Here is a 20,889-nt window from a genome sequence, read left to right as displayed (position 1 = left end):
TTGTTCGAATTATTGTATTCTTGATATAAATAAAAAGTTCAAAGCATAAATATATTTATAAAAGCGCGCCACCCTAGGGAAGTGAGAGACTAACCTAACCTAACCTAACCTAACCTAACCTAACCTAACCTTACCGTTAGTACACCTGTAGCAATTTTGTTTAGGTATAACGTTTTTTGCGTACCCTGCTATATCTCGGGGCAGAAGTAAAAAACAAAACAAAAGGTCCCAATGAACCGAATCCGCCTTTTGGGCTATATTTCGGAAACATATGGAATTCGGTCGAATGGGATTTCGATCGAATGGGAATATACCGTCAAAACACTTAATTCGAATTTCTTTCAAAAATCCCTTATCTCGACTTTCTGGTCTTTGGCTCTCCGATAGCAATTTTTCCGCACGCCCTGATCGACGTGAAAAATAGGTGTTCTTAAATACCGCGACTAGCTCATATTTGCCAGTTTCAGTGTCGGGTCACTAGAGACAACCTAGTACATTTCATCATTGGGAAAAATTGAGTATTTGGAGCAATTAACCTAATTATTATCGTTTCCAAAATCTGTAAATATTATTTATTTCCAATAACAATTGATTTCCAAACTTGGTCATAAACCTGGCGGTATTTTTGAGAATTGCTCAGTCATATATATAAACCAGCTTTTTATCAATATTACGAGGGCCTTCTCAGTGAATAGCGTTTAATATGAAGTGTGTAAACGCAGTCTGGTCAAGGTCATCTATGGAACTACGGGTCACGTAAAGTATGTTTGCCAACGGCTAATTGGACGATGAATTACTCCATGATTGAATACGTTTTAGTCTCGAGTACAAATGATACAATCACTATTCACAGAGACGGGTTTCGTGAAAGGAATTCCAAGGATACAACATTTTCCCTCTAATCGGCTTTGCACAAAGGCAAAGCTCGCTCGGAAATTACGAAAATTCGACAAAGTATTCTCGTTCAGTGCGAATGCGATTTTGGCGTAAAGTTCAAACAAATGTTATCTGATTTCGATCATATTGATTTAAAGGGATAGAGAATCGTTTGAACTTACAAAATGATATTTGAAAAGGGTCCGCTAACACGAAGTACGGAAGGGGAGGAGCTACGTAACATTCGGACTGAATTTTTTAAAATGATTCTGTAGCTCTTTAAGTAAACGGAACTTGTAGGAGTGTAGACGTATCTTTGTGTGTACAGCCTGCACCTTCTACAAGTTCCCTCTACACGTTTTCTGGTGCTAGCTTAACCTCTCTATTATCTATTTATTTTATTTTTGCCCACTAACAAGGTTGGCACTTTTAATATTTTTACTAAAAATCAAATCAATTGATTTTTAAAATACGTTTTTCATTTGGTTAAATAAATTGGTTTCGAGTACAATTAAGGTAAATCATGTTTATATAAAATATAAAACTAAAATGAAATTTAACCGTCATTAAATTTCATTAATATTTATATTTTTAGCTTTGCGCAGATTTCCTACTTTTGCCATTTTGTTTATCCTCTGTTGAAATACATTGTGAGATTTAAATGAAGTTATTGTTTTTTAAATATCATTGATTCAACTCGCCTATTACACTTCATGATATTTTAAAATATGTAGAAAAATAGGTTGCCTAGCTACAAAATTAAATTGCAAGTAGTAATTAAATTTAATTAAGATTAATTTCTATTTTAGGTTACATCACCGCTGCAAGCAAATTTTTAAACAATTTTTCAAGAAAAAGAGGCATAAAATGTCTAAAAATTAATAAAATAACAATGAAATTGGTTGTGGATACTTGTGCAAAACTTACAAGTTAAAAAATATAACAACGTTTTTTTATTTTGCACAATATTAAAATCAGTATTTACAAAGATCGACCAATGATTCCTTTGATGATGGCCTAAATAAACCGAAACTATAGTCGATCTTTGTAAATACTGATTTTAATATTCTGCAAAATAAAAAACCGTTGTTTTATTTTTAAACTTGCAATAAAATAAAACAAGATTAAAATCAATAAAAATATGATTTAAGTAGATAGATTGTTTCCTTTTTTAAATAACAAAATATGAACTCTGATTCCAACTGCAATTCGAGGTAATAAAACATCGATTTAATCGTTTGAAAAATGGAGGTTACAAATATTTTGATAGTGGGTGAACCAGCACATCGTAATTGCCGGCGTATTTGGAACTTTTCTGGGAAGGCGAAAAACGTTCAATATTTTTGAAGGGTGAATGATACACGAGAGATAGTTATCCACGTTGACGAGGGCGCCCCGCGGCGGATAAAAATGTACCCAGAATTTTTATTTGATGTTTTCTCGACGATAAAGACCAGGTTTTGCGAGAACGATGGTCAAATTTGGCCGTTTTCGGGGGCGCCAACGTACCCGTATTAGTGAAAGTTGACTGAACAAAGTCGATTTAGCTTTTTTTCAAAAGTCTCTCTCCCGTAACAATGTGGATTGTGGCCAGCGCTCCATCACGGCAGTCATTGAAAAGGCCCCCGGAAAGGAGGAGAAGAAGAACTCGAACGACCTTACGGTGTTCCATTATTTGCAATCCAAAAATTGCCAATTTAATAACACGATTTTACGAATTCAGCTATTTTATTCTTTCCGCGTTGCGTCTTCCACTTTTATAAAAGTACTCATTTTTTTTCTTACTAAGCACGAATACGAATTCCAAATTTAATTTAATGTATTCTTCGATATATTTGCCCAGCCTCTAAATATTTAAGTTTCCTTTGGGCATTTGATAAATTTCGAGGAAACATATTATGCAAATTGTTTTTAGAGGGCAGGTTTTTCACCGAGAGAGCGAAGCGAGTTAAGACCTCTAATAAATTCGTTATATTGTTGGTGTAACTCGCGTGTTGAATTTTTAGCGATACATTTCTTTAGTGTATAGTTTGTTGAATACATACCTTTTGGAAAACATAAATAAACATTGTGTGTAGATAGGCACTCCTAAAATATTTCATTTTGAATACAATAGATGGCTTCGTATAAAATAATTGTTTTTCATTTGTCTAAGATCAAAGTGTAGTATTTTTTCTTCTCAACGAAATTAATGTCTTTGTATTCCAATATTGGTTTTTCAAATTTAATAATAAGGTTGTTCTTCATTTGTCTAAGATCAAAGTGTAATATCTTTTCGTTCGAACGAACTAGATGACATCGTATTAAATAAATTGTTTTTCAGATTTAATAATAAGGTTGTTCTTCATTTGTCTAAGATCAAAGTGTAATATCTTTTCGTTCGAACGAACTAGATGACATCGTATTAAATAAATTGTTTTTCAGATTTAATAATAAAGTTGTTCTTTATTTTTCTAAGATCAAAGTGTAGTATTATTTCGTTACTAAGATATTGATGTCTTCATATATACAAACATTTGATTTTCACATTTAACAGTAAGGTTGTTCTTCGTTTTTCTAAGATCAAAATGTAGTATCTTTCCGCAGCAGCTGTAGATCCAAATTAATGCATTTGCCCTATATCTATCTACACGATACGCGGCTGTTGGGTGAAACCTTGATTAGCCTTTTATGATTATTTGAAAGCAGCCCGGATTCAATTTGTTTCACTTTATAAACGTCGCCATAGAAACGATTTTTTCCATCCCGGTAGATCACCTTGGCTTTTAGACTTTTTTTCGGTACAGATCGAATGGTAGTTGCCCGGGTGAAATATTACTCGCGAATTCTGGAGTTTTTTCGTCGGTTGTACGAGGCAGAGCCGGCTCCCTCCAGCGGGAAATCACCCGTACTAAAAAGAGGTCATTCGTGACTCTTCGAGAGTCGGCAGACTTATATTCAAGCGCCCATCGAGCCACAAAGTCATGAAATTTTATCGTGTTAGAAAATAAAATAAAACGCAATCTATTTCCAATCTCTCTCTTTTAAGAGAAAGTCTTAATTAAACTTGAAGGCTGCCTTTTGAATATTTTGTTTGTAAGCTCGTGTGGTTCTGGTTGTTGTTAGCGGTGTCAGCTCTTCCCAAGAGCGATTTCTGACCTCCTACCCTGTTTATAATCTAGGAAAAAGGGAAAATACTTGATAATAAAGAGTTTAAGTTTCTCTCGTACACGAGGAGGATTGGGAGCTAAGATAAAACAAATAAGCGCCATCCGGTAGTGGTTTCGTGAACTATGCGATTGTAATTGTTTCCGTTCAATGATGGGCATTTTTAAAACTCACTAATCTCGAATTCGCAGTCTCAAAAATTAAACTTCAACTTATCTCCTTTCACCAACTTGTGAACAAAGGTAATAAATAGCTAAATTAATGATTATCTGTTACATAAATATTTCCCTTAAAACTCTGTATATATAAAATTAAGCTTCACAAAACCAGTCATTTGATTGAGAGTAACATTTATTTCTATTAAATTTTTCAAGTATAACATCGTAACTAAATACTGTGCACAATAAATACCGTTGATTTTAAAATCTTATTTAGTTTCTTTATGCACAAGTGGCCACAAATAATTTAGCTATAACATTGTACATAGTAATTTATCCCAATTTCAAAAAAATTAACGGGAGTATAAAGTAGAACGTTTGAAGGTTGATCAACGAATTTCATGTTTTTGCCGGCAGGATCACTTTTTGATACCTTTTTTTTTATATTACCGTTAACCTTAAGAAAATTTTGTGGGAAGGGAAAACCGAGGAACTCTGGATAAAGCCCTCTAACCAGTGCGGAGATAACTTACAAACTCAACGTGATATGAGTTGTTTCGCTCTCTATACCACAAGCTGGGGGTTATTCAGTTATTCTGCTCTCGTGGCTAATGATAGAGTTGAATATTCATGGTTCTACGAGAAAAAATTGGTTTTGAAACCGCCATCGTCCATTTACATATTTCCCCGAGTTCTACTAATGAAGATTCTTTCAATTATTTGAATAAATATATTAAACAACTTAAATAAATCATATATAAGGAACAACCATCTCATTCGAAATAAATTAGCTGACTTTAAACAAATAGTTACTTAACCAACCAGAGTGACATAAAAAACAAGCACTTTAATCGATCACATATTTAAAAACTTACCTGATCGTTTACATAACACCTGGGTTATTCAACTCGGCATCTTAGATAAAATATTCAAGAACTGTTCGGAACTACAGATATCTGGACCCAAATGGATTTGTTAAATCAATTAAAGATTCTTTAGACAATGAAACAGAAAATTTTACGGACACAATAATATTGAACTTGGAATACTTTTCTGGCAACGAACAGTTCTCCATGGATAACCTCAGAAGTAAAACACTTAATGCGCCAACGAGACAAATATAAATCTAAGAGTTCCACATACGGTCCATATCAAGAAGATTTATAAAAAATACAGAAATGTGGTTACAAACACGTTTCGAAATGTCAAGCAACATTATTTTGATAAATTACAATCGATATTGGAAATAAATTTGCTAATAACATATGGAATTCACTTAAACTTACCTAAAATCTAAGGGTCGAAGATAAATTAAATCGCTTATTATAGATATGAAAACCTAACCGATATTCCTAATATTTTCAATTTATTTGGTGAAAGTTGCCGGAAATCTTCTAAAACCATTGGACAAGTAAACTACACAGACGAACTACGCGTCTAACCCAACTTTGACTATAATGGTCTTCCGAACTTTAGTGAATTTAAAGAAATCCAGGAACCGAAAGTTTTCAATTTACTAAAAAAATATTAAGAATCACAAAGCAGAGGGTATTTACCATGTATCTCCAACAGTAATTAAACATTTGCAAATATTATTGCACCTTTCTTGACCAAAATAATTAACTTATTATAAAAAAAGGGAATTTTCCCTAACTTTTGGAACATTGTGAAAGTGATTTCCTTATATAAAAAGGTGACTTGAACCCGGTGAATTGGTTTGCGTTGTGTTCATTGACCTTAGTAAGGCCTTCGACACGGTTAATCACCAAAGTCTTCTTTTACAAGGTCTAGAATCGATTGGAATAAGTGGTACGGCCTTGAACTGGCTTAAGTCTTATCTCATTGGGAGAACTCAGGTAGTTTCAACCCACAAAATTGATTAAAAAAATTAAAAGTTCTTCATGGAGTCCCACAGGGAAGCGTGCTTGGCCCACTACATTTCAACATTTATACTAGTAGTGTACCAGTGAATATGCCGACGATAATGCTGCCATCTCCTCAAAACTTAGACCTTAATATGGTGATTACAAATGCTGAAACTGATTTATTAACTTCCAAATCTACTCTCTTGTCTAAAGAGCTAATTATGAACACAGCTAAAACTAAGTAACAAAACAAAAATCGGTTTCAAAATATAAATACTTCGGAACTTGGACAGAAAAGTCCATGGGTTGGTCCACCCATATGAATTATATAATTTCCATAGTTATAAGTCGTATTTGGTTAAAGGAAAAGTCCAGGTTGGGTAAAACTTGGGTCTATTTGAAAGATCATGTTTAAATATACTAAAAAAATCAGTCGTAAAATTGTATCTTTTTTTTAATGACGAGAAATTAATTTTTAAACGAGCGAAATTTACCCGCCAAGCGATCTGCCATTTTGTTTCGCGGTGACGTTTTAGGACTTTAATCACGCGCTGTTCGCGCTATAACAGCGCTCTGTTCCCTGCGCGCGCTTGCTCCGCGTGCGGTCTGCGGAGGGAAGGCGAAAGAAAATGGCAGCTCACTTGGCGGGTAAATTTCGCTCGTTTAAAAATTAATTTCTCGTCATTAAAAAAAGATACAATTTTACGACTGATATTTTTGAGTATATTTAAACATGATCTTTCAAATAGACTCAAGTTTTACCCAACCTGGACTTTTCCTTTAACTAAACCGTTCCAATTATTTTTCGATACTACTACGTTAGGAAAATTATATAATGCGCTTATCGGGCCAATTTTTTTTTAAGTAGAGAAGGTTTAAACTTGAGTTGTGAAAAACATTTTTGGTTACCATGGCAAAACGAATGGCCATTGAAACTTTTCCCTTTATGAGCTTTCAAGGTACATGAAAAAAAACGGGGAGAAACACCTCGGGTGTCTCCTTGTTAGTTGGATTAGTTAGAAGATGATTCGTTTAAAAAATATGCTGTTAAACAGCTCACTGCGTAAACTTGGGGGAAACATCTACCTTTATTACCAATTAGTTTGAGTGTAAAATATAGATTTGCAATTACTACCCTCAATTCATAAAAATACACTAATAAAATATTTTATTAGAGTGACACCAAATGGTAACTAAAACGATGTTTATTTTGGTTCCGTTTTTTCTCCTTTAGATTTTTGTTCGCCTCCGAGAAACTGTCGTGGAAAGATGAATTGAAACGGGAGGAAGGAATAAAGTTCATTTTGAGATTGAAAGGCCGCGGAGAGTGTCCGCCGGCGAAAAGCATGTCAACAGCGGAAAACAAAGAATTCTCTTCGCTCTTTCGCCGCGACGTCCATCTAGAACCGTCGCTCGAATAATCGCGGCCCGGAAGGCAACTACAGATATTTACCAACATAGAGAAGGAACGGATATTAGAAGAAAAGTCTCCAGTCCGAGAATCGCGCGCGATTGGACTTCGAGAAACGGTGAATAAATATATCCGATTGAGCGATCGAGCGTGGCGATCGTTGGCGACGACGACGGGGTGCGGATGGAGGTGGACTCGTTGTCCGTCATCGAGAACGGCTCCCTCGGGCTGGGGATGACGATCCAGAAGTACGAGCACCACGGACATTTCTCAGGGTCCTTGAAGGACGAAGCTTGCAACTTCGCGGTTCCCAGGATGCCCCCTCTGCTGCACCACGGAAATAATGGCAACTCGAGCGGAAGCGGGGGCAGCGGACCCCCTCCCTTCAAGGAGCCTCCGCAGCTGGTGGCGCACAATCGGAGGCCCATCGGACTGCTGCCCACTTCCGTTCTGCCACCCAGGGACGTCTCGCCTCCCGTTCTTCCCGGAGCACCCGATACGGTGAGATCTCTTCTCCTCTATTATTATTCTAATCGCATTGTGGACGTGATGAGACGATGCCGAGCGGGTTACCGCTCTTCGCCGGCTTCCCTAGTCGCGTCTGCTGAACCGTGAAATGTATTATTAGACGGGTATATGGATGGGTGACGCGTAAATCCTCCGTGATAAGAGCCATGTCGTGACGTACGTCTCTTTATCTAAATCTATAAGATTGGACATCAGTCTGTAAAAGGCGTTTCCATAAAATAACGTGGCGTTCTTGTTTACTGTTTTTCCCACTTCTGCAATGCTTAACCAGCTTTCCCACAAAAGAGAGCTAGTGAATTTGTCCATAGGCTTGACTGCACTATCTCAAGAACAAGTTGGGCAGTCGTAGTGAGTTTATGGAACGGCCTATTGCTTAGACTGTAATATATTTTTGCTGTTGATGCAAAGAAGCAGGCCCAATAAGAGAGGGGGAAGCTTGTACAAATTTCCCGGGCCTTGCAGCCTGGGGGCCCTTGCGGCCTAGGGGTCCTTGCATCCTAGGGGCCCTTGCGGCCCAGGGGCCCGTGCAGCCTAAGGGCCGGTGTTTGAACAAACGAGTATAGCTATGTCCATTTAGTAAAGCCTCTCTTGGGGCCCAGAATTGATATTTTACCGGAGCCCGTGCCCGTTCTCGGCGACCCTGCAAAGAAGTAAACTCTTCCTCTCCTAAACTCTTTGTTTCAACCCTAAGCCTAACGCAGTATTCATTGTAATTGTAATTTATTATTGTAATTTTTCGTAAGCAGACTCTAAGTTTTGTAGAAACGTGCTAAAGAGAAATTACGTATTAAGCATTTTGCATTTCTGGTAGTAGATGACGTGCTGATCGTTTCCGAGCATTGAACCCTAATTTGCCTCGAAGCAACACGTCATTGGTACAACTCGAAGAACACTCTGATGAGGATCTAGTCTTTGCGATCACGTTGTTAAATATCCCGTTAACGAGCAGTATGATTTACAAATTGTTAGTGTATAGAGCCGTTAATCCCCGCTACTTAAAATTCCATCAGTTCTCGATTAATTAATTGGAATTGTTTACAAATGGTATTTCATCCACGTATCATCCTCCCTCTCCAAAAACGTTTTCGATTCAACACCCGCTGACTACAGTTAATTGTTTGCCAAACCGATCGTTAGCCCCCCCCCCACGCAATTAGAAACACTCCACCAGACCGCACTTTCGCTTCTTCCAACTTATATATGGCCAGAATCTATTCATTTATGCTTAGGGAGAATTACTATGATTTCAGTTGGTTAAAGTAACTGGAAATATGAGCATACTTATATCGCATTTGGAATGAGATAACCATTCAAAATATGTACAATAAAGTACAAAATATCCAGTTTTTATTGTGAATATACTATATTGATGGATTTTAATCAATTTTATTTAAAACAAATGATTATTTAAAAAAATAATTGTTATAAATCACACACAGTATTTCAATTGAGATTTTATTAAAAATACCCTAATTGGTATATAAATTATACGTATTTTTCGGGTTGATTCTATAGAATTTCAATAGAAGCCTTTTAATTTATCTGTGCTTTTCTAATTGCTTGTAAAGAGTAATTTGAGTATTTATAAAAAAAAATAATTTCCTCACTTTTTTATCGCAAAAAATTCCTTTTTCCCTAATTATTCATTCAAATTTCGTTGCGTCTAGCAACTCTTTATTTGAGCAAGTGTAAATAGCTGAGTTGGAAGCAGGGGCGTAGGAACGTTCTAGAAGTTGGAGGGGGCAAAGTGAAACGGAAAGGGGTCTGGAGAATGGTTTTGAATTTTTAATGGAGTGTAGCTTCTTCGAATGCATGTGTACTTTTTCTACTATATACATTGGCGGGAAAAGACTGAAATTTAAACACAGTTGAGGTTCTATAAGCTTTATTTGCTTTTAAAATGATAATTTGAGCCTTTTGAAGATTTCAACTGACCAAAAGTTGGAGGGGGCAATAACATTAGTTGCCCCTCCCAGCAAAATTCTAGGGAGGGGCATTGCCCCCCCTGGTTCCTACGCCCCTGGTTGGAAGAGAGAGATAGATAGAGAGTTAGAGAAGGTGGCATCCACGCCCCCTGGTGTAAAATGCATGAACTGACTGTCGGAAGTTCACGTAATCAATTCCAATTTCCACTTCAAACGCTCGAAATTAGGTCGATAATCTTACGGCGGTTGAGTTGATACATGCACCAAAGCTTAGCTCTCGTTAAAGCGCAAGTATGCCTTGTTCCGAAGCATCGATCAGTTTAATTTATAGGCCAATTAATATTTCTGCCACGCCAAAGCTGTATGTCAAATGTTATTTTGCTACTCTCCGCCTTCGTTCGGATGTTTATAAATTTGAATCGACTAATAACTGCATTCCGCGCCAGACATAAATCACTTCCCAAATCGAACGCTGCGGTTGAGATTAGATTAATCAACGCGTTCTACGGTTAGTACCTAAAATTGAAAATGGCAAAAGGTTTTTCAAACATATTTCTGTATAATGTTTAACTTTGGTTTAACAATGACTAAACCTGATTTGGTTTGTTACATAAATTAATATTATTTATTATTATTATTTCATAAATTGCGTAAAGGGTAACAAACATTAACGAGACGCCCTTAGAGGTTCGATTCTAATAGTTTTATTTTCTCTAGATGGCGCTAATTTATAAATTTTTGTCCGGAAGCGAATAAATAATTACTGATTTATTGCAAGATTTTATAGTAGAAAGTAAAATCTACTTAAAAAAACCGCGAAACAAATTAATATTTTTGACGGTTTTTAGATAATTGAAAATTTTTACGTTCCAGACTGCTGGCGCCATCTGGTAAGACTTCGGGTAATTATAAATTGGCCTCTAATGGCGTTACCCAAGGTTCCTAGAAAAAAATTATCTTGTGAAATGTGTAGTGAATACGGATAATTAATCCCTCCCTGACTGAAAAGGGACATGAATGAAATCCATAGAGCAAATAAATACGCATTCAATCTTCGGTTTAAAAGGGTCACACGATGTAAAATGGAAAATTACAACCAGTAACCCTAATTTTCTGTTGCAATATTTTTCGAAAGTCGGTGTTTGATGTATTTTGTACTTAGTTTTTATTACTAAACGTATTGTAGTTTAGGCGCATATGTAAATACTTCTATGTAATAATATAAATAAAAATGATGGGAGTAGTACTATTCCAAGTCATGGAAGTAGTATATAATGTCATGTACTACGTATTAAATATCGTCAGTTGCTCTTGTAATAAACTTGAATAAAGTTCCCTCTAAATGCGTAGATTAGAACTTTAATAACTTTCTTACTTGGAAGAAGAAGAACTGATAATTATGGTACAAGTTACTGCAGTATATAATTCGAGTATAAAATGGTTTATTTGAAAAAGTTACCTTAGATTTCCAATTCAGAAATTCTTACTACGCTATTGCCAATCATTGTTAATTGTAATGTCACTTTTTGTTCTTAATGAGAGTATAAACATAGAAATTAGAGAGAGGAACGGAGAGTCGGTCGCATTTCCTACTTCAAGTAAAGTATTCCTACTCTCTTCCGGTTAAAGTTTGTGACGTAACACGGTCATTTCTTCTGTTGTCTGCTACAACTTCGCATAGATCTAGCTCGGTTAATAAAATTCTAAAGCCCAACAATTTAATTTTTATTGGAAATATCAATTAATATTATACTTTTAATTTGTTCCAATCGACGATAAATAATTTGTCGTTGGTTGGAACAAATTAAATGTATAAATAGGATGCAATGGAGACTAGAAAAGGTAAATAAATTTTTGCGTCAAACGCTAAAGCCGAATCTTTAAAGGCCTAAGATTTCTTCTGCCTGTTTTCCTTTAAGTTTACTTCCCACAGCGGTTGGCCTACCACCAGGATATTTGCGCGGCGGGAAGAAAACTTAAATTAAAACAGGCAGAAGAAATCCTAGGCCTTTAAGATTGATAAATGTGTTTTCTGTTTAGATTTCTACAACACATAATCAAAAGTTCACGAAACCCATTACTTATAAATAATAATAAATATCTAATAAAATTAATTTAAATTAATGTAAATAATCTTATCAACATCCAGCGAAATCCTGATTCCCGGCTAAATGATTAAGAAATAAGAACTTTAATCAGCCAATGAGAGTGTAGAAACTGAAATAATTTTCCGTTCTCGATCAGCCAATAGAAAGCCGGAACGCAACCGGAAGTAAATGGGCCTAGCGCGTAGCTTTGAGACGTGCAGATTACTTTAATGCCTTGTCATTTTCCGTTCTTCTCTCTAATTTCTATGGTATAAAGCCGAATTTTAAATGGTGGACAAAACCGATTCCACATAAATTTTTACAGTTTTAACAGAAGCTAGAGTTAATTGGCGTTAGTTACTTTAAAAAGGTCGTAACGCGTGTTAGCAGACGATTTTCCGATTTAATTTCTGCTCTCTTTAATAAAAATATTAATTTTTATAAATTCCTAAATCCTAATTAAAGGTCTAAGACCTTTTCTCGTCTGGTTCAAAAAGAAAAACAATTATATTCTTTGCGGCAGCTCGAAAGTAAAGCAACTAAGAACTGCTTTACTTACGATTACGTCTCTTGTCGTGAAATTTGTTTCCTAAATAAAGAAATAAATAAATGATTTACCGGAGAGCCACTCTCACAATGCGGGCTGCATTACGTAATGTATTTTAGTTCGGCGCCTTCAATTTCCCAGATAATACCGCCTTTAGAACTATATCCACGTTGCTGCTTTCGCTTCACTCTCGCGAATTGGAAGTTTCGAGAAACTCTATTTCAGTACGCGGAGGGAATGGCTTACACCACGTGCAGCCAGAGGCACCGTGACGGGGGAATGAATATTCGTTGCGCAGAGTGGGCGGACTTACAGGCGGAGCTAGAGGCGTCATGGGGGGATGAATATTTGATCCGCAGAGTGGGCGGACTTACAGGCGGAGCTAGAGGCTTCAGGGGGGTATGAATATTTGATGCGCAGAGTGGGTGGACTTACAGGCGGAGCTAGAGGCGTCATGGGGGGATGAATATTCGATCCGCAGAGTGGGCGGAATTACAGGCGGAGCTAGAGGCTTCATGGGGGTATGAATATTTGATGCGCAGAGTGGGCGGAATTACAGGCGGAGCTAGAGGCGTCATGGGGGGATGAATATTCGATCCGCAGAGTGGGCGGAATTACAGGCGGAGCTAGAGGCTTCATGGGGGTATGAATATTTGATGCGCAGAGTGGGCGGAATTACAGGCGGAGCTAGAGGCGTCATGGGGGATGAATATTCGATCCGCAGAGTGGGCGGACTTACAGGCGGAGCTAGAGGCTACATGGGGGTATGAATATTTGATGCGCAGAGTGGGCGGAATTACAGGCGGAGCTAGAGGCGTCATGGGGGGATGAATATTCGATCCGCAGATTGGGCGGACTTACAGGCGGAGCTAGAGGCTTCAGGGGGGTATGAATATTCGATACGCAGAGTGGGCGGAATTACAGGCGGAGCTAGAGGCGTCATGGGGGGATGAATATTCGATCCGCAGAGTGGGCGGAATTACAGGCGGAGCTAGAGGCTTCATGGGGGTATGAATATTTGATGCGCAGAGTGGGCGGAATTACAGGCGGAGCTAGAGGCGTCATGGGGGGATGAATATTCGATCCGCAGAGTGGGCGGACTTACAGGCGGAGCTAGAGGCTTCAGGGGGGTATGAATATTCGATACGCAGAGTGGGCGGAATTACAGGCGGAGCTAGAGGCGTCATGGCGGGATGAATATTCGATCCGCAGAGTGGGCGGAATTACAGGCGGAGCTAGAGGCTTCATGGGGCTATGAATATTTGATGCGCAGAGTGGGCGGAATTACAGGCGGAGCTAGAGGCGTCATGGGGGGATGAATATTCCATCCGCAGAGTGGGCGGACTTACAGGCGGAGCTAGAGGCTTCATGGGGCTATGAATATTTGATGCGCAGAGTGGGCGGAATTACAGGCGGAGCTAGAGGCGTCATGGGGGGATGAATATTCGATCCGCAGAGTGGGCGGACTTACAGGCGGAGCTAGAGGCTTCATGGGGGTATGAATATTTGATGCGCAGAGTGGGCGGAATTACAGGCGGAGCTAGAGGCGTCATGGGGGGATGAATATTCGATCCGCAGAGTGGGCGGAATTACAGGCGGAGCTAGAGGCTTCATGGGGGTATGAATATTTGATGCGCAGAGTGGGCGGAATTACAGGCGGAGCTAGAGGCGTCATGGGGGATGAATATTCGATCCGCAGAGTGGGCGGAATTACAGGCGGAGCTAGAGGCGTCATGGGGGGATGAATATTCGATCCGCAGAGTGGGCGGACTTACAGGCGGAGCTAGAGGCTTCATGGGGGTATGAATATTTGATGCGCAGAGTGGGCGGAATTACAGGCGGAGCTAGAGGCGTCATGGGGGGATGAATATTCGATCCGCAGAGTGGGCGGAATTACAGGCGGAGCTAGAGGCTTCATGGGGGTATGAATATTTGATGCGCAGAGTGGGCGGAATTACAGGCGGAGCTAGAGGCGTCATGGGGGATGAATATTCGATCCGCAGAGTGGGCGGAATTACAGGCGGAGCTAGAGGCGTCATGGGGGGATGAATATTCGATCCGCAGAGTGGGCGGACTTACAGGCGGAGCTAGAGGCTACATGGGGGTATGAATATTTGATGCGCAGAGTGGGCGGAATTACAGGCGGAGCTAGAGGCGTCATGGGGGGATGAATATTCGATCCGCAGATTGGGCGGACTTACAGGCGGAGCTAGAGGCTTCAGGGGGGTATGAATATTCGATACGCAGAGTGGGCGGAATTACAGGCGGAGCTAGAGGCGTCATGGCGGGATGAATATTCGATCCGCAGAGTGGGCGGAATTACAGGCGGAGCTAGAGGCTTCATGGGGGTATGAATATTTGATGCGCAGAGTGGGCGGAATTACAGGCGGAGCTAGAGGCGTCATGGGGGGATGAATATTCGATCCGCAGAGTGGGCGGACTTACAGGCGGAGCTAGAGGCTTCAGGGGGGTATGAATATTCGATACGCAGAGTGGGCGGAATTACAGGCGGAGCTAGAGGCGTCATGGCGGGATGAATATTCGATCCGCAGAGTGGGCGGAATTACAGGCGGAGCTAGAGGCTTCATGGGGCTATGAATATTTGATGCGCAGAGTGGGCGGAATTACAGGCGGAGCTAGAGGCGTCATGGGGGGATGAATATTCGATCCGCAGAGTGGGCGGACTTACAGGCGGAGCTAGAGGCTTCAGGGGGGTATGAATATTTGATGCGCAGAGTGGGCGGACTTACAGGCGGAGCTAGAGGCGTCATGGGGGGATGAATATTCGATCCGCAGAGGGGGCGGACTTACAGGCGGAGCTAGAGGCGTCATGGGGGGATGAATATTCGATCCGCAGAGGGGGCGGACTTACAGGCGGAGCTAGAGGCGTCATGGGGGGATGAATATTCGATCCGCAGAGGGGGCGGACTTACAGGCGGAGCTAGAGGCGTCATGGGGGACTGAATATTCGCAGAGTGGGGGGGGGGTGTAGAGGCACCGTGAATGACGTAAGGCCGTCGAATTTTCTACTAACTTGACCCGTTTAAGGAAGAGTTAGAAAAACTGCTCTCAATATACACTGAAGATAGAGTTAATAATTAAAAGTAGACCTTTTTAAAACCGTTCGTTACAAGGGGAATTAATATTCGATGCCCAGAGTGGGGGAGTTTAAAAGCGGAGCCAGAGGCGATGTGATTGGGAATTAATATTTAATGCGCAGTGTTTTGAGACTCGCATGTGGGGCCAGAAACTCCGAGAGGAAGTAATGAATATTTGATACTCTGAAATGGTGCAGTGAGCTGATCCAATTGTGTGGTAAATAACTAAAGTCATATGGGAATACTGTAATACTGAAACTCACAATTGGTTGCTCCAGGAGAAACGAAGCACCCGGTATACTCCCGTTGTAGAATACACGAGCGCGGTGGCTAGAATATCTCTAATTCGTCCCTGGTTGTCCTCCTCCCCCTTTTAGCGCGTGTAAGAGCGAGCTGTAGAGGATTGGCATTAGCATTCGTTAATGTTTGTAAGAGCGGAGCGTCTTCTGTCCCGACGCGCTCATTATCGGGCTTGAAAGGGAAAAAGGAGAAAGCCCATTATTATTTCGGACAAGCTAAATTGCGCCATGCCCAACACCTTCATTAAATTTGACATTGGAAAGGTTGGCTCCCCCGTCTATCGAGATTTACGGTTCCCTCGTATACTCATTCGCGTACGAAATAATACCCTTCGGTAATGAATGTAAACGTCTCCTAATTACGTTATACGCTTAATTTAAATTTTTAAGTATGAACTCGACTCTCTAAATAATTGATCCTTACTGGTTCAATTTGGCTGCGAAGGCTGGCGAGATTCTACGCAAATCTCCATTAGGACTATGGCTTTTTTTCGCGTCACGCCAAAAATCTTCGTTAGGCCTAATGAAATTCTTTCGCGTCAGCTCTCACCGTCGCGTCATTTTTAGGTGAGTGAAAACGGGCTCTATGACGACGCGACTGTCTTCGATATTTTGTTTCTAATGGTTGGTTTTTCTTTCGTTGTCAGCATTCGAACGTGGTGGGATTCAACTGGTCGCAGAACGGCTGCACGAACCGCAGCACTCTGCTCGAGGACGGGATAATGTCTACTCGCATACCGACGCTGTCTCAAGCGTCGCGACAACAACGGCTAAACGGACACTCCGAAGATTACCCGCCCAACAAAATCGAAGCTTGGACTTCGTCGCAAACGGGATCCGCCGTCAAAGTAAGTCCCCGCATGCTCTCTGTCTTCCAGCCTCTCTCTTCGTATAAATCCCCGCTTTTCATTCTCTCGGAATGCCGCCGCATCCTTCTTCATTCCACACCCCAAATCTCGTCTCTAGCGCCTCAAATATACCGGAAGCAGAATGTATATTCGGGACAACCGAGAATACGTAGCCTCGACTATAACCGATTTCGCGATTCTCTAAAGATCTTTCTCGGCCTACATGGAGACTAAGTCTCTGCGGGAGAAGGGGGGAAGATTACGATAGTAATGGCGGAGGGGCGTGGTTTTTCCAACGGGAATCACGAAGCGAACACGGTGCTGCCCAGTGATTCTCCGCTCACCCAAATACATTCTCGACAGGATCTATAAGGCCCACTAATAGCGCGTCGGTTGACATTTCCTTGGAAAGTCTCGAGGCCCCTAACCGTATCTCCCGCGTTTGGCGTCGCTGCCAAGTGGAGGCGTCATAGCGGCTGACTAAGCCAAATCCTTTTCGATCGGCCGCTTAATCTCCGTGTCGAGTTGGGCTTCTTTGATAAGAAGCAGCCGCCTGCCATCTCCCCGCCCCATCTTCTCCGGCATCCTGATCCCGGGCTTCTCACTCCGATATATCCACCGTTTGTTTACTTCCATCCGAGCGCGTTTTTTATTTCGATCGGAGAATGCCACGCGTTGGAAAGAATACCCTGCCGTTATACTCGCTGACAAGAGGGAACGGTGTTTTCCCTTGTAATTTAGAGGATAAACGCGTTCGTCCTGTCACAGCGTAGAAAGGCTACTTTTAACCCCCGCATTCTCTAAATCCCCGGCCGTATAAACTTTAGGAATCATCATACTTCGAACGGATGGCTCACCTGACAGTTCCATCGTTGTTAGTTAAACCTCTGTCTGTACGCCTTAATATAGTGTCGGGTAAAGTGGGCGCGAGATACTTTGAGAGGATTGTTTGATGGTGAGATTTAACAGTATGCCAGAAATAGGGTGTTAAAAGTGCCGGAATATTATTATTGAGGATACTTTTATCCTAAGAGGTGGACTGGGTTTAATTAGTGCCGACAGAAGAATATATTACATATGGAGAAAAGTTAAAGAAAAATAAATTTGTGTAAAATGTAAAAGTTGCACTGCTTTGAGGTACTTTCTTTTTTCACAAAGTCACTGCGATGACGTAATTTGTTTAATTTCTATATTTTACATCATTAGTGTGGCGCGATATCTGCACAGAAATGTGCATTAAAAATACCGCCTAATATTTAAACCATTGAAGCGAGCTAACTTACCAAACCACAGTAGCTCCATCTACTAGTTCAACCTGAAACTATCGCCCTGATGATATTTGACCTTTAAATTTGCGGAGAAGTAGGATGCGTAGAATGATGTTTCAGTCCTTCGAAATATTCCCGGGATATTAAAGTAAGAATAATTTCGAAGGCATACATAATTCCCGTTCGCTTGGAGAACTTACAAAAGACGATAACATTTCTAATTGAATTTTAAATTTTCTAATTAACGCCCTTTACATATTTACAAGGTTTATTTGTCCGTTTTCAATTAAATTTGTAATACGCAAATTCGACGTTCTATTGTTGACTTGGTATGTTTTGAAATTAGCTTCATATTTACCAAACAGGAAACCACATATCTGAACTTAAAAATTCACCTTAAAGTTGTGAAAGCGATCAACTAAAAATTCAAGTGAAGCATTTCATGACCATAAAAGTTTAAAATTGTAGAATTTATAGATATAAATTGCCTAATTAATGAAGTTAAGAATTTTTAAGTTAATTTTGTAACAGCCTCGAAGGCATGTTCTGCCGAAGTACTGAGTTTTTACACACAATCCCTAGGGTTTTGTGTGTATTGGTTTCACATACCGTGTAGCCGATGCCGTCGATGCCGCCGTGTCATTATTATCTCTTTAACAGTCAGGGCTATAAAGGTCAATGATACGTCAATTTATTGTGCAGAAAATTATCTTGATAGCCCAATATTGATTTTTGGGACAGGGTCCCCAGAACTTTAATAGCGCCCATTTCTGAGATTTTGGCATTCTTCTATTGAACTTTTCAACCGATGGAGTTATAAGAGTGAATGATGTATCAATCGATGGAAAATGCCCCCACCTTTTTGGAATTTATATCAGTTTCTGCGATTCGAGCTAAAAAACTTGAACCATTTCCATTTTTAATTTTGTACATTTTGATTTCTCATAATATTAACGTTTCCCACGTATTGGAGCTTTGGGGGTTATTTTCCCGTAGGCGAACAAATTTGGAAATCAGATAGCTTTAATCAGGTGTTAGTTTTAGTGGCGTAGTGTTACTTTTTCCTCATTTATCAATGGTCATGTTTATTGTGAAAGCGTTGTTGTGGATTTTTCACGGGGTGAGTAACAAGTTGAATGCGATAAATGTGGTTAAAGAAAATGAAGCGATCATTTTAGTAAAAATTCCTCTTAGGTTGTTATTTGGCACTTACCAATGAATGTACAGGGTAAATAAATTCATATACTACAAAGTCACGGTAAATGTATCTAGTTAATATAAGTAAGCTGTTTGCGAATTAAAACACGTGGTTTTAATAAAAATAAAGTTTAAGCTTTTTTTTACTTTGAGTAACATAATAAACATAAGTATGGCACTGAACGAATTCGGTTAATGATCGTCTGTTGTGGAGTGATTGCGAAATAGGAAGTTTCCGAACAGGAAACTCGTCCCCGAGGGGCTGACCACTATCCGTAATCGGTGTACAAGCCTGTAGCTTTGACTGTACTAAAGTGATTACGTAATCGATTACAGATTTAGCACTACCAAAGGCTGTAACTCTATTGATAGTGAGCCAGGACTAGCGACGCGCGTACGTAGAACGCTATCCGTTGGGCCGTGACTTGTTTTAACAAATAGACTATACTAAGTTTTGTCCACCTTTGACCACTGATACTGGACAAACTATAGGAGTTAGGGAAAAATGGCAATGGACAATTTCGCTCCTTTGATCAAGCTTAACAAGATGTTTCGATTTGAAAAATATCTGTCAAAAGCCAAATCCCATAGAGAAGTGCGATGTCCTTTAACTTTTATATGCCATATGTACTTAACATATCAGGAGGATTGTGTGTACTCAAATGTCCGTGACATCTTGTTTCTTATTAAATTGAACAGTCCTATTACCATTGTTTTACTTATTTAAAAGTTAAGAATTGCCTACTTAATAAAGAAAACAATGCCTAATTAATAAAGAAAAAATGCCTAATTAATAAAGAAAAAAATGCCTAATTAATAAAGTTAAAAATTGCCCAACTAATAAAATAATTGGATGTTGTTTTTTCTAATTTTTAGCTTAAACGAAGTAAATATTTTCGGGTTTAACTAATTTCACGTTTCTGCCACCATGTATAAGAAACACTTGAGTAAAAGGGACTAGTTACGTTAAAAACAAGTTGCGACGCGTTTTAACTGATAATATTTTGATTTAGAGCATAATCCCTTTAAATATCTCTGGAAATTATTAGAGAAATAGTGGAAAAGTCTGGGAATTGGTATTTGAAACAAATGTTATATTAAAATTTTAAATATTACATCATTCAATATTTAATATAATTTAATATTAAATATTATATCATTCAATATTTAATATAATTTAATATTAAATATTATATCATTCAATATTTAATATCATTTAATATTAAATATCATTTCATTCAATATTTAATATCATTTAATATGAAATATCATTAATTAATGAATTAATAATTAATAATTAATAAAATTTAATGGAAATTATTAGAGAAATAGTGGAAAAGTCTGGGAATTGGTATTTGAAACAAATGTTATATTAAAATTTTAAATATTACATCATTCAATATTTAATATAATTTAATATTAAATATTATATCATTCAATATTTAATATAATTTAATATTAAATATTATATCATTCAATATTTAATATAATTTAATATTAAATATTATATCATTCAATATTTAATATAATTTAATATTAAATATTATATCATTCAATATTTAATATAATTTAATATTAAATATTATATCCTTCAACATTGAATATAATTTAATATTAAATATTATATCATTCAAT

General features: G+C 38.8%; 1 protein-coding gene across 1 annotated transcript in view; it reads left to right on the top strand.

The window, feature by feature from the left end:
• Positions 1-20,889, top strand: part of LOC149942734 (uncharacterized) — a 100,284-nt gene that overhangs the window by 17,664 nt on the left and 61,731 nt on the right. Inside the window, exons 2-3 of the mRNA XM_090177264.1 lie at positions 7,281-7,958; positions 16,589-16,789. Coding sequence (XP_090033390.1) covers positions 7,641-7,958; positions 16,589-16,789 — 519 coding nt within the window. The 5' untranslated portion in view covers positions 7,281-7,640. The remainder of the gene's footprint in view (positions 1-7,280; positions 7,959-16,588; positions 16,790-20,889) is intronic.

This window comes from Leiobunum rupestre, chromosome 6, assembly GCF_980474605.1.
Source record: "Leiobunum rupestre chromosome 6, qqLeiRupe1.1.hap1, whole genome shotgun sequence".
Taxonomy (NCBI): domain Eukaryota; kingdom Metazoa; phylum Arthropoda; class Arachnida; order Opiliones; family Sclerosomatidae; genus Leiobunum; species Leiobunum rupestre.
The sequence above is the reverse complement of the archived record's forward strand: the minus strand, read 5'-3'. Positions and strand labels throughout refer to the sequence as shown.